The sequence below is a fragment of the Odontomachus brunneus genome, unplaced genomic scaffold (assembly GCF_010583005.1).
Source record: "Odontomachus brunneus isolate Ranch 3 - 2012 unplaced genomic scaffold, Obru_v1 Obru_scaffold_156, whole genome shotgun sequence".
In the NCBI taxonomy this organism is placed as follows: domain Eukaryota; kingdom Metazoa; phylum Arthropoda; class Insecta; order Hymenoptera; family Formicidae; genus Odontomachus; species Odontomachus brunneus.
In genome coordinates this window covers 90,098-104,786 of record NW_022639606.1, presented here as the reverse complement: position 1 = coordinate 104,786, position 14,689 = coordinate 90,098, and the positions used below count along the sequence as shown (strand labels likewise).

Genomic DNA, 14,689 nt, shown 5'->3' with positions numbered 1-14,689 from the left:
GTTTGCACCGCGACGTGTTATTTGGGCAAGAGAATGTTATCATGTGTTTCAAATTTTTTTATCGCACATTTGGAATCGCTCCTTTTTGACACCTGACAATCTTTCGGGGCTTATTGCTCGAGAACGCGCGATCGGACGACAATACGGTTTGCACCGCGACGTGTTATTTGGGCAAGAGAATGTTATCATGTGTTTCAAATTTTTTTATCGCACATTTGGAATCGCTCCTTTTTGACACCTGACAATCTTTCGGGGCTTATTGCTCGAGAACGCGCGATCGGACGACAATACGGTTTGCACCGCGACGTGTTATTTGGGCAAGAGAATGTTATCATGTGTTTCAAATTTTTCTATCGCACACCTGGAATCGCACCTTTCCGTCGCTTTTGAATCTTTCGGGGCTTGTTACTTGAGAACGCGTAATCGGATGGGAGTACAGTTTGCACCGTGATGTCTTATTTGGTTTGGAAAATAATATCATACATTTCTCGAAGTGGAGAGGATTTTCTTTAAATCAATTTTATATCCAAAGTTTAGAAAATTTGCTTTTTTAGTTGATATAAGTTTTTTTTTTAATCAGGTTGATGATAAACTATTTTAATTGTTCTAATGTTTTAGTATTTTAATGTATTAATGGTTTTAATGGTTTTAATGACAATATCGTCATTTTATTGTGTGGTTTAGCTTTTTTTTCCGTAGGATGCCGTGAAAACTGAGGGGCCAAACGGTTACGACGAGCAGAGTCTGCACTATTTGTTTATTACGGTGAACAAGGACGAATAATGTACTGCACAAACAGATTTTTGTAAGTTTGAAGACAGTAGAGCTGTTGCAGGAGCAGGTTGGAGAGGGTTTACGCTTTTATTTCTGCATAAACAATGTGCCGATTTTCGTGAAAGTTAGCAACTTTCCCGACCTATGTTTTTCCGGTGTTGGGCGCGGAGGAAGAAAGTATTATCTTCTCCCAAGGAGAGGTATATGAACATGTTGATAGTTTGAGGTGGCATTCTCTGAGATTTGTCTAAGTTATTTTGCGATTTGTTCGACGTGTACGGCATTATTATCTGGCAGGATTTCATGTTCTATTGCACCATGTGTCTTACCAACTCGTTTTTTAAAAACGTGAAAGAGGGGGTTGTGCAGAACATAATATATCTGAGGAATCACCCGAATATCTTGCTCTGGACAGGCGATTATTATGTGATACTGCATGGGAATTGGTACGGCACGGGCTAAGGTGTACAAGACGGATTATGTGTGAAGCTTTACATAAACTTGATAGAGAAGGAAGTGGAGATACTGAATCCCATAAGGCCATTCCTTGTATTTAGTCCTGGCAACGGAGCGTACGAGGAAACGTACAATTACACCGGAGTAGTTCTATACTCAAATCTCTACGGTGACGGTAACGTATCATCAAATTGCAATTGATATTAATATTCATAATTAATATAGGATCTCGCTCCAAATAACAACAAATTTCATAACTTGAAACTGTGCGTTCTTTAGAAACATCGGAAGGTTTGGTAAAGTAGAAATAGGAAAAGTAGAAAATAATGGAAAGTGTAATTTTTTGTTTAAACTTCGTTTCTAATTATGCAGTTGTTAATTTTGTACAATCTTTGCAGTCACAGCGTTAAAGATTTTTTTTTAGTTCACTATTATAATTATCTCAGAAAATAGATGGGACGTGACTCAGTACCCCAGAACGAGATTCTGTTTTGTATACGGATTTCAATCTTGGCCGTCGATATACACGATAACAACCGGTATGGAAAGCGCGAAGGACTTTAGTACAGATAGCGATTTCGTGAAATATTGGCAACATCTGCAATTCGGCAATGAATTCATCAAAAGATGCTGATCTCGCAGAACCTCATTACACCGCAAAGTAACAACAGTTTCCGAGATTTCGCAAGTTACGTGTATCTCAGTCAGATCAATCAGGCAGTTTCTGTAAAAGTAGAAACGGAAGGGTACAGGTAACTCAAATCAGAAGTAAATTTCATAGGATTAAGGTATGACAATGGGACCTCTGTAGTTGAACGACGTGTGGCAAGCGCTTTCATGATCTCTATAGGTCCTCTAGGTAATCAAAGACACTGATATTTCAAGATTAGAACAAGAAAAATTAACCTAAATATAGTTCATGAAATTCCAACTGTACTCTATTGTTCTTATTCTAAAAACCTTTTTGTTTTATATTTGTAGATATCGAAGGTCGATGGAAAATACTTCATTACTATACTAAGGACTTCTTCACAACCATTATCGCGCTTGATGAGCGAACTCCAATGAGCTTATAATATACGTCGTATCTAACCAGTTGTTCTGGTTAACAATTGTTAGGTCGATATTTGCAGTTACAATTGGAAATCTATGACGCCTGTACACACTAAATCCTATCATAATATCATAGTAGTAAGTATATTAGACTCTATACATGCTGTCTATATGTAAATGTATGGATGTGTACTGTATTAACGTTTTTAGCCACCAAAGAACGCCATTTAAATCTCAACCTTCTGACTCTCTCTTAAGCGGGTTGTGACTCGTTGGAATCCGTCAAGAAATCTTGCATGGTTACTTTATCGTTCACGGATGAATCCAAATTTCCAATTGCACCGGTTAATTAGATCTATTTCACCGCGTTAAAAAACGTGGATATAGTAATAGCCAATGTCACTGTAAGTGAATTTATTACTAATTTATAATCACATTCAACATATCACTCTGTCACAAAATCAACTTGGGAGCAATAATGTAAAAAAAAAACACTCCTAAATGCCTATTTTTCTTTAAAAGTTGATTACTTTATTTAGATTAATTTTTTTACGTATTTATAATCCAGATTTAACTCATTTTCTTTCAGATAAGAATCGATGTTTATTTACCTGGGAAACTTTTCAATTATCCGGATTTCAAGCTCGTATTAACGACAGACAATATAGCGCTGTTTGTGTGGTTAGAAATGGGCAGCATTTTCTCCGAAAAAGGCTTTCACATGTTCGAGCAATAGAAAGAAGTTATTTTCCATGCGCATGAAGCGACCACGACGGAATTGTTGCGTGACGATATAAAAATGACCACGTTGTTTGACATTTACAATACACGTGGTAATTTTGCTGACAACTATATTGTCGAGACAGAAAATGCACATTAATCGCACGTTAACGTTTAGGATGCCCTGACGTGATTCATTATAGATGTAGTACGAGATATTATTTATGAATTTATCACATGTATCGGATTATCTCAAGAGTCAAAAGAATAAACTTTTCTCAAGTGGAACAGTACCGTCTTTCTTCAGGCTGTCCTTGATGGAAAATAATTATCATAATGCAAATAAATTTCTAATCCGATGAGAAAAATAAGCGTAATCACAGCACTACCGATTATCATAGACATCATGTTAAACATTGTGTTGTAGTGATTATACCTTGGTCGCTTAGCGCCTTCAATACAAACTATAATTTGAGGTTTAACACACGTAACGAAATGTTGAAAAATTTTTTATTGTAATCTTTGGCCGTATATCTTTGTTTTTGACGTAAAAAATAACATGTTAGATCTGTGAAGTTAGTATCATGTCGACGTAATACATACAATTTGTTCCTACATACATAAACTAATACTGGTAACTAATATAACAATTATACACATAAACTGAAACAATATACTGCGACAAAACACGTATCACTGTCGATACATAAAATAATATTCTACATAATGATTGGTAACTAGAAATAAATATAAAAAATATATATAAATATATCTCTTGCACGAGAGATATAAAGTTCACAGAAGACGATTTAAAACTCAGTTACTTGATTTCAGATTCATTAAAAAAAAGAAATAACACGTTTCGTTTTTTAGAGAAAACAAATGAAAAATATATTATTTCAAATATATACGCACACGCACCATATATAATATAAATATCCTTAAATTTAATAAACGTAACCTGAGGTTCTTCCGTTAAATACGAGTAAGTCGTACGGTAACATTGCGTGCATCTCATCACATAGAAATATAGGGTTTGTTTTCTGTTCTTGCAATGCTGAACTGGTGCAATAAGTTAGAGTGAGATATTTTTGCTCGATCTAACTTATTACACCAGTTCAGCAGTGCAGGAACGAAAAACCTATATAAAGTGCAAGTTGTACGCACTGTCGTGCATGTGTATGCTCGCTGCACGTTGATGCAGCGTTTATTATACAACGAGGAAGTCGGAGTTAATAGCTCGCGATGTTACACAGCTAAAGTATTAGTCTTATTAGTGAATAAGCGTAACGTTATTTCGATTCGTATATTATGACGTATCCAGATACACTGTTCTATTCTCCATTGCGGATGATGTATAGGTAGTGTCGATTCATGTTGATGGCGACCATGATGCAACAGAGCAATAAAGGACCGAATATTGCTCCTTGTACGCCTAAGCAGGAAATTCCATCCGACAAACCCGTTAAATAAGGATGTCCACCACTGAAACAATAAAAGAGACGTAAGAACGAGATATACGAAAGAGAGATAAGGATAAGAAAGTTACTTTTATAAAGTAACCCACTATTATTAAAAAAGTAATTAATTATTGTTGCGTCACTCATTAAAACATAATTCATACTCTATATATATATATATATATATATATATATATCATATAAGTAATTAATATATAATTAATTACTTTTTTAATGACAATGGGTTACTTTATAAAAGTATATATGTAGTCATAATATAAATATATATATATATATATATATATATATATATATATATATATATATATATATATATATATATAATCATAGACCTCTACAAATGTATGAAAGTAGGGTTTTTGAGTTAACAAAGTAGAATTTGGAATCTTGGTCAAATGACCCGTTACGGTTTATTCCTTAAGCCAGCAACACACGATGCTTGTTTTCGTACTGATTTGCTTGCTAAATGGAAATACTCTGTTCTAATTGGTGCATTTCCATCTATCTTCAGAAATGTACCAATCAAAACAGAGTATTTCCATCCAGTAAGTAAACCAGCATGAAAACAAGCATCGTCGTGTGCCGCTGGATTTATGGCTTCTGCACACAGGACGCGATAATGCTTGCCGCGCGGAGGAAATTCACGCGACAGCCAATCAATATGCTGCTTTCCGTAATAACCTTCTAGCTCTTACGGAAAAACAACATATTAATTGGTTGTCGCGCGGACTTCCGCCGCGCGGCAAGCGACCGCGTCCTGTGTGCAGGAGCCATTACAGCTGTTATTAGTTCCAAAACCTCCGCTACGAGGTGCCACCAGTCATATAGGAAAATCCAGCTCGTGATATAACTCAATAATAGGACAGCCGCAACTTTGTTTTCGAATAATAAAATTCAACAATAGGACAGAATAGCTTTCGTTCTTCAGTAGTATATGTGATCGAATAGAAAGATAGACCTAAATTGCAAAACAATTATTGACTTTTGTGTAATTCGCCGGTGGTAACATTGATAGATGTCACTCTCATGTACAACTGCAATTGGCTACAGCATGGAATAGTGACAATAGTGTCGAGCAGTAGCATTAGTCACGATTCACTGATAAGCGATTCGTAGGATTTCACATATTTTTCTTTGTTTTATAAACGACATTTATAACTATTTATAGTGAAAAGTATGTCGTTGTGTGCTTTAACGTGATTTCAATATTAAAAAATCAAGTAGCTGCGTTTTGTACAAAATATATTTCAACAGTGAGTTCTTATATTGAGGTATAACCTATATTGTCCCAATGATTTATGAGTCTTTATGTTTGTAGAACTTTGTGACACATTTCAACAGAATCTTTTACGCCATTTCTGTTATTCTCACAGACTATTTTCAACTTGACTTTACAGCTTGGGAGAATGTTGTAGTCATGAGGATTGTCATATTAGTTCCAGTGATATACATTTCATCTCTATGGCTAAAGGAAAATTAAGAGGCTCTGATTCCAACAATAAAGTGTGTTCATGTTATATATTTGTGATTAAAATTGCTTTACTTGTAGATATATCATTGCCTTTTTACATTAACATGATATTTTTCACAATTAGATAGCAGCATCAAATACAGCATTTAAAAATGGAGAAACATATACGTGGGAGTTTGAGATTAATGAAACTCCACCCAGCGCTAGAACCTTACTTACCAAAGGCTATATACAAGATGAAATTAATTCATTTTCAGGTATGTACATATTTTTTTAGTATATTTATTATATTAGTTGTTTTATCATATTGCATCGTTTTATATATATATATATATATATATATATATATATATATATATATCAGTATTCTGGCAATTCTGTCAATATTATGGCAATTTATAGGAGCAACTGTGTCAACACGTGGACGTTTTATGACAGAGCAAGAAAAACTCCGCTGTCCAAATGAAAGACCATTGTATCTTTATATACAAGGTCATACAAAACACAATGTTGATTGTATGTATTATATAACTACTTCTAATCTTATTGTTAAGATATAGCATTAATAATCTTTTATTTAATAGTGGCGATACAGAAAATTAATGAAATTATCAAGACAGAACATCAGAGTTCTTTAAATAGACCAAGCAGGTTTACAAATGCTCCACCACCTCTTATGAGTTTACATTCCGGAGTTACAACTGTGGTAATATTTTGGTCCCGTATTTTACTTACAACTGCGGCAGATTCTTTTATACAGTAATATTTAGTAACGTGTCTACAAATTTGTAGGAAAAAATTTGTGTTGGTATTGAAAATGCACCACAAGGTTTTGATCTACGGGGGCGTATATTGGGTGTTGGTGATACAAATTTAATGTATATTAGAGGCGAAACTGGCGCAAATGTAACTTTAAGAGGTAGAGGATCGCAATTTATTGATCCAGTTTTGGGAGGGGAATCTCCAGAGCCACTTCACTTGTATATAGAGTAAGAATGTCCAAAATTTTAAGCTATGAGTGATTAAACAAATAAGTCATTTGGTAGATAAAATGTTGTTTCTGTTCAGACATCCAAAGCCAGAGGCATTGCAAAATGCAAAACAATTGGCTATAAATTTAATACAAACAATACAAGCTGAATTACAAACTTATATCCAGCAACAACCACCACCAGTACAACCTCAACAAGTCATAGAACAATCACAGATACAACAAAGTATGTAATTTACATACAAAGTAGTATTTATTCGTGGAGAACTGTTTATTCGTATAAATAATGTAACAATTTTTCTTTTTATATTCACAGCCCAATTTCAGACTATGAACATTGGAACTTTAGCCCAGCCGAATGTAGTCACAATACAGCATCAAGGTATGGTCTATACCAGAGTTTGGAATTAGTTGCTCATTTCGGCCGATTCTCAGGAGCTATGCCTTCTATCTTTCCCTTGCCGCGAGCGAGTCACGAAAGTGACGGTCGAGCCTCCAAACTTGAAGCCGCGACTGGCCGCGATCATTTTCGTGGCCCGCTCGCGGCAAGAGGAAGATAGAAGGCGTAGCTCCCGAGAATCGGCCGAGATAGACAACTAATTATGAGCTCTGATCTATACGAATACTGTATAAGGCTAATAAAGCTATTAAAAATATGATATAAAAGTAAGATTTATTTCTTGTTAAAAGTAAGATTTATTTGACAGATATTATACAACATCCACAAAGTAATGTTGTAACATTACCCGCAACAATTCTTACTGCTACTGTAGCTGGTACTCCAGGGCCTGGCGTATCAGTTCCACCCCCAGGAGTATATATACCACCACACACAGGACCATTAGTTCCACCTCCCCAAGCTCAGGTGTGTAATTAACTTGAATTAAGTACTTTGTCATTACATAAATCGTTTGGAGGGAATTAATGACGTGATATATATGAACATTCTAATTGAAGGAAATACAGACATTCATGCCACCACCACCGGTCGGGCAAGTGCAGTTAATCGGTCCTCCGTCAACAGTAAGTCAAGTTCAATATCAGATACATCCTGGTCAGCCATTACAAATCCAGGGGATTCAACCGGGATCGCAGTCTTCGCCGCAGCCTGTGGCGCAAATGTATGTCATGAGTCAACCACCACCGCAAAGTCCCGCGCAGCAGAGCTTCATAACGAGTAGCAGTGCACCAGCAAGCGGGGCGGTGTCGTACGTTTATACCCAGCCAAACATACAGAGGCCGGCCACACCGTCGCAGGGCATCATCGAGACTGTCAATGTTAATTTGCAACAACCTCCTCCTCCCACGGCTCCGCTCAATATAACGCAGCAACCGCCGCCGCCGTTGTTGCATCTTCACTTCCCGCCACCGAACTTCCCGCCGAATCAACCGCCTCCTCCCGTGCCGCAAACCTACCAGATACAATACCAGCAGGTACAGGCTCCCGCGTCGCAGTCGCAAACGCAATTTGTCCTTCAACCTGGCGAGCATATCGTTCCACCTCAGTTGCAACAGAATCACGAGCAGTCTCAAGCTGTCGCCCAGCATATAATGCCGCCGCAGTTCGAGGGTCACGCTCCACCGTTCCACTTACAAGTACCTCCACCATCCGCGCAAACCTTTTTGGTCCCCAACGCTCAGTCCCCGCAGCATCATCCGCAACCTCCTCTTCCACCTGGCGGTGAGATGCAGCATCAACAAGATGGTCCTGTGGAACAAGGACCGTTGCCACAACCGGTACCGCCTCCGCAGATCGTGCCGCCACCGTCGATTGGTCAGATGCCAAATTCCATGAACATTCTTACCAGCGTGCCACCACCGACGCAACCACCACCTCCGCAGAATGCACCGTGGCTTTATCAGGCACAGCAACCGCAACAGATGCCGCAACCGCAAGGGCAATTGCAGGTATTGCGCGCGACAAAATAGAATTTTCATATTGTTTGTACTGATATTTGATGCACCGTTGTTCTCGTAAGTTGCCGCGAAGATACAATATTTGTGTTTCGTAAAACTATTTATAGATGCAAATACCACCGCAGAATATACCTCTTCATAACGTACCTCCACCGCAAGTTCAAGCTCAAATACAATATCATCCTCAGCACATACAGTATCAGAACGGTCACGTGCCGACGCAAGTACATTATACGATGCAGCCTCCGCATCAGCAATTCGAGCAGAAGCCCGATTCTCCAGAGCAGCAGAAGTCGCATGGAGTAAAAAGAAGGTTTTCAGATGTTGAGGGAGGTCAGGTAAAGTAACATTCGTGAGGAATGCGTTTAACGAACCAAAATATGCGATGGAATTTTATGATATTTATTTAAATCTTTTTTGGAATGCACGTCACAGGAACCACCGCCATACCAATGCGCACCGCTGCCCGCACAACGTCATGGCACAGGGTAAGTCGAAGAAAATACCGTTATTTTAACTTGTAGACGCTATAGCATATAAATTAACGTAACTTTACGATAGCCGTTATGCGTTTAGAGGAGCTATACTTTGGTAGATTATGAGTGAGGGAAACTTGTGTGCTTGCTTGAATAAAGCAGGTGTATCAAGTGTAAAATTCTAACTAGGTGTCTACTAAAAAAGCTACTGATAATTTCCAGAATTATAGGCTACTGTAGCGTAAACACATGATGATTTTAATCGTGGATTAAAATCTGTCGGTACGAAGAGAACTGTCGATAAAAAAGAACAACTGCTTCAAATCGCTTATGCTTCATTCATAGCAAATGCAAATTTATTAAAAAAAAAAGATTGTAGAATTACATGAAGAAAATGTAAGCCAATGTTGTGTCCAATTGTTTTTTTTTTTACAGAAACCTGCTTTTGCGTTACCTAACAAGACATTACACTAACTTCCACAATAGTGGAGGAACTCTGCTTTTGTAGTAATATTATTTTATTATAAAAGCCGAGAAACCAGTGAAAAAAGAGCGTTTGAATATTTCATGAACATAATAGATGTTTTATATTCACAGATGTGTGTTATTACTATTCCTGAGAAATCTTATAAGAATCAATAACTATGGACAAGAATCATTGGCTGCAAGATCCAGATATATCCATATCGATAAATTATTTTCAGGCTTTGAAAATAGTTTAATTCGATGGAAACTTAAGACTGTGCGAAGTTTTCGTGTTACTCATGTAAACGTTCGACAATTTTTTAATCATAGGTATATGCACATATTTGGCTCTTTTGCAAAATATTGCATTCTATAAAGTGTATGGCTGTATAGAGATACTTTTTTTTTTTAATATAAAGCAATGTTATTATCTTTGCAAATGTAATGCAAAGATAATAATAAACTTGCATTTTCCTCATGTTATCCGTGATTCCATATCGTTGGAATCTCGAAGTACAACTTTTTTCGCCAGAAAATTAACTAATTTTATGTTTTCTTAGCATAAGTGATAAGTGAAAAGAGGCGTATCGCGACAATACACTTTTACGGAACGTCAGCTAAAATAATTTATACAGATTATTTGAACGTATATTGTAATGTTCTACAGCATTACAATTACGTTCATAAGAACACTTACTAACGTAAGTCTCGACGTCATTAACTGTGTGATCTGGTATGAAGCCAGATATTTTCCATATTTCAGAAGTATCCAAGGGTGCGCATCAGGTGATTTTTGTCTTAGTGCTTGTGAAATGTCTCTCAGATAAAATATTTAATTTGGAATTAATAATTCGCACCTGCATTGTTTAAGCAGAGAAGGTGATCGACAACAGCAAGTCTTACACGGTCCATCACCCACACCTGCGGGCCTACCACATGGAGATCGAAACAAGATGCTAATGCCACCTCCACATCCAGGTCTGTAACTAAGAGTATTTAGCACGGGAAAGGTGCCGGATACCTTTTGGAAATCAAACACGCGAAGTAGAATAATGTAAAAAATGCGTTACACCAGCAAAAAGATTGTATTCTCGAGGGACTTTTGATACCGTAACCTTTTAATCTAGACCTTGGATTCCTTTCTGAATACAACTTTGACGTTGGCATGGTATTCAAACATATTTTTTACTATGTAATACACGATGACGTTGTTCATGTAGACGCAAATCTCTTGAAGAGCAAGATATATTTCGGATAGGTATCTAGCATTGTTTTCTTAATACTCTTAGACTGTAGTATATTATTATTGTAAATAATCTTTTTTGGTAATTATAATACAAACTTTCCTTGACTTTTTAATTTACATCTTAGCAAACCGCTTTTTTATGCATTTGTTGAGGATACCTGCAGAGACGGACATCCGGAAAAGTAACAAGGATTATTGTAATCTCACCGCATAGAAAATGCTTTGACAGTTATCTTTGAATTTCTTTATTATTATTATTTTACATATATAGACCCTCCCCCCAGATAAAAACTGCACTGCACGTGTTATACTGTCGCGAAGGCGTCTGAAAGTATATTCATTTTAATGCTCTCTCTTTTTTTATAGTGTCTTTTTTATTAAATATAAATGTGCATTTTTCAGATGCAAGTGTAACCTGTGATTTTCCACTTCAGTGTTTGTTTGTCCAGTATTAATCATGCTTACTATTATTAGGATTCTTTTTTAAGATACGTTATATACATATTTTTAATGTTACCGTTTTAAGTTAAATATATCTTGGACTTGCGTATTCTTTAGGCTAAACTTCGTCCACGCCCGATTATGCCATCCAGAAGGAACAGAGATGACCGTTGTGTTTGAGCAGATATATGTGTTTACTGTTATACGGATAGTATAGTATTAGGGATATGCGGAATTCACAAAAAGAAATACTAATACTTGTGTATTATGTAACATCATCAGTAATGTTTTTTGCTGTTGCAGTGGCCTGAACAATTGTGTAGTGGGAACTGTGTGAACAATTGTGTAACGGAAAGGATTTTTTAAAAAAGATATAGTTTTAATGTTATAAGTTTATACTTTACAGATAGAGAGCAAATAACTGTATGGCTTCAGATTCTTAATGGAACTGATAAAAAAAAGTGGTAACCATCTAATATAACGCGAGAATGTTGAAGACTGCGTTCCTTGCTTTCAGACTCTAATAGCGATTACTAAATCGCTCTGCTAGTTTGACAATGGTTAATGGCGTGAAATATTGTCCTAATATCTAATTTAGTTTTGTAAGATTAGACTCGAATTTAGAGAACTAAATTTCTCCATTTATCGCTACAGTATCCCCCCGAGTGGAAGATGAAGACCGGGAGCGGTCTTCTTACAGTATAGATACACACGAATTGTTTCGCAATTAGATCTGCATTTAAATTCAGAAAATATTTGTTTTTTTCCATCTTATGCTTGCGATTGACGACATCGAGATTAATTACGTTCCGCTGAACAGCGAGTTTTCCTTTTAAGTTTATTATTACATTACAATATTTCATCGCATAATTTGCCATGTTAAATCCCAACGTTACGTTACGTCTATGTAGTTACATAAGCGAATACGTCGTTTCCTTCTCTTTATATCATTTGTTTTCATCATTTAGGTGAAAAACGGAGCTTGGAGCAAAAGCCTGCAGGATTAGCATCAGGTATGTCAAACATGGGATACTGTATATCAATAAAAAAAACTTCGATTTTTCGCGCACGATTGTAATATGGTCATATTTTACAAATAGGAAATGAACAGAGTGCAATCGGAGAATCCGGGAATATTCATCCTGGAAACGGTCCTCCTTTGCCGCCTCCACCTTCACCACAGGCACCTTGGCAGAATCATCACGTGAGGGTTCCTTGGGGTAGACCACCGCCAATTCCGAGGGAAGGGGAACATCCCGCAGTCGGTCCTGGATTACCTCCTATTAATATGCCACCTCCTCAAATTAGGCCAAGAGGTAAGTGTTTGATTCATTATCGCGCGTCAGCTGTGTAATTTTTACTTGCATTGATGCATCGAATTTGAAGTGCTTGCAAATTATACTTCCTGCTACGATTAACCGATTCCTCACAGTTACATTAACCATTCCTCTGTCGTATATGACAAATGATAGATCCGATATTATCCTAATCTTTCTATATGCGCGATTAGATGTACTACTTGAAGAACGCGATGCTGTCTTTAGGCCCCGCTGACGGTAATCGGTCTCCTACTCAGAACAGCATGTTGGAACAGCCACTAAACGTCGAGTACAATCAAATGCCACCATATACGTCGAAACCGCCGCCTTACAATGCGCATCCGTTGATGCAGTCGATTTGTAATCCTCCACCACCGCCGCCGCCGCATCACCAGCAGCGGTCGCAGCATCCCTCTCAAGCGGTGCAGCATTATCAGGTGCCAATCTCTCAGACATATCAGCCACCGACATCCTGTCCACCGTGGATGAATTGAAAGTCAAGCCGCAGCCGGTGTTTCCTGCTCTAGTACCTGGACGATGACTGATGCGATGACTTACCGAGTGCGGTGTCGTTCAATGCGAATGGCAGAACAATATTAGTAAGTTATGAGGGGATCTGATATAAAAAGGCGAGATCGAATCTATTTCGCGTTTACTGCCTCACGTTATTTACACTCGATTGTTCCTCGTGATAGTGTTATGATGAATAATTTAATATATATATGACGATTAAGTAACCCTGTACAATATTACATAGTAACTGCTACATAATTTAGTGATTTGTTCCGATGACGTTATTAAACATGTAAAAATATGTAAATGTTGAAAATTATTTATACTGTACAATTTTTGAATTTTACTTATCACAAGAGATGAAACATGTGAAACGCATGATTGCATTATGACAAAAATGATATTGACGATATATAGTTACTTATCGATTGCGGAGTTTATCTTCATACGCCTTGCGAGCGTATAATACTTGTATAGTAGATGCATATCTTTCTAGTGGAAAAGATAACTACGTTATTACTCTTGCTTTCATTATTACGCATACGATGATCACTTGTTTTGTACACACACACATACACGTATGATAATCGCGTTGGATCTCTATCTCCCGGCGCGCGAATGATCGCAACAACTTTCTCTCTCCATTTATAGTTAGGTACATAACAACACATATAACGCATGTATGCGATTTTTTTATGCAAGAGCCAATAAATCGTTATTGCCAATATGTAGTAGTTTATATCGGCGACCTTTGCGTCTCATCACTCTTGCGTGTAACACACCGGTCGTTTCTCGGCTCGATGCGAACTGGCAAACAGCGGTAAAACCGCACCGTTTCCATTTGCAGCGAGCAATCGTCGCAATTAGCCCCGTTAAACGCCGCCGGGTCGGCGATAGGAGGAAGGGTAGGAGAGCAGCGGCGGCGATCAAATCCTGACCAAGGCGTCCGTATTGCAGATGGGAGAGGGCGGCGCAGGGGACGAAATTCCGCTCGATACAAATTCGATAAAGCCGCCGCCGGCCCGCAGAACTCGCTCGTTATCCGGATCCGGCGGTCTGTTAGCCGTTACGTCAGAAAACTGCTCGTCGAGTTCCGCAACCGCGTTGCCGATACTTCGGGGAAAGTTTAATTTGCCGAACAGAGCGGCGCGCTGTATAGTCGTCACCGCAGTGAATTCTTCCTTCAGACTTCTTCTTTCAGAGTGAAAGATCCGAAGGATGGATTCTCGTAGAAAAATCTTCGTCACTTCTTGTGCACGCGTTAAAGCGTCGCTGTCAAGGTTCCTGGTCCTACTGCTTGAAAACCTGGATTGACGACGTCAGAAGCGAGAAAACGTGTACCAAAAAATCTTGTGCATTATTAAAA

The 14,689-nt window shown here is 37.8% G+C and overlaps 1 protein-coding gene and 1 long non-coding RNA gene across 13 annotated transcripts; both read left to right on the top strand.

The window, feature by feature from the left end:
• The first annotated feature begins 246 nt into the window (after positions 1–246).
• LOC116850807 lies at positions 247–3,023 on the top strand. Of its 6 annotated transcripts, none has more exons than XR_004379442.1 (5): positions 247–462; positions 700–2,089; positions 2,212–2,421; positions 2,494–2,687; positions 2,873–3,023. It is a non-coding gene; the product is annotated as an uncharacterized LOC116850807 (long non-coding RNA). The 6 variants fall into 6 exon arrangements; XR_004379443.1 differs by having other exon boundaries at positions 247–805; positions 1,190–2,089; XR_004379440.1 differs by having other exon boundaries at positions 247–974; positions 1,190–2,089.
• A 2,296-nt stretch (positions 3,024–5,319) lies between these two features.
• LOC116850799 (extensin-like) lies at positions 5,320–14,050 on the top strand. Of its 7 annotated transcripts, none has more exons than XM_032829470.1 (16): positions 5,320–5,737; positions 5,882–5,987; positions 6,080–6,212; positions 6,358–6,471; positions 6,540–6,661; positions 6,748–6,944; positions 7,024–7,172; positions 7,263–7,328; positions 7,654–7,811; positions 7,904–8,854; positions 9,052–9,201; positions 9,299–9,351; positions 10,679–10,782; positions 12,460–12,504; positions 12,592–12,807; positions 13,036–14,050. In XM_032829470.1, exons 2-16 carry the CDS (start codon positions 5,946–5,948, stop codon positions 13,302–13,304), a joined length of 2,769 nt encoding a protein of 922 aa, XP_032685361.1. In that variant the 5' UTR covers positions 5,320–5,737; positions 5,882–5,945; the 3' UTR covers positions 13,305–14,050. The 7 variants fall into 7 exon arrangements, with proteins under 7 accessions (XP_032685361.1, XP_032685362.1, XP_032685356.1 ...); XM_032829471.1 differs by having other exon boundaries at positions 8,971–9,201; positions 13,002–13,188; XM_032829465.1 differs by having other exon boundaries at positions 5,321–5,737; positions 8,971–9,201.
• Positions 14,051–14,689: the final 639 nt, after the last annotated feature.

Excerpts from the sequence above, each read along its gene's own strand:
- LOC116850799 (XM_032829465.1), top strand. The coding sequence starts at position 5,946 with ATGGCTAAAGGAAAATTAAGAGGCTCTGATTCCAACAATAAA. Across the intron at positions 6,472-6,539 it reads TACAAAACACAATGTTGATT|TGGCGATACAGAAAATTAAT; the intron begins GTATGTATTATA and ends TTTATTTAATAG. Across the intron at positions 7,812-7,903 it reads TTCCACCTCCCCAAGCTCAG|GAAATACAGACATTCATGCC; the intron begins GTGTGTAATTAA and ends TTCTAATTGAAG.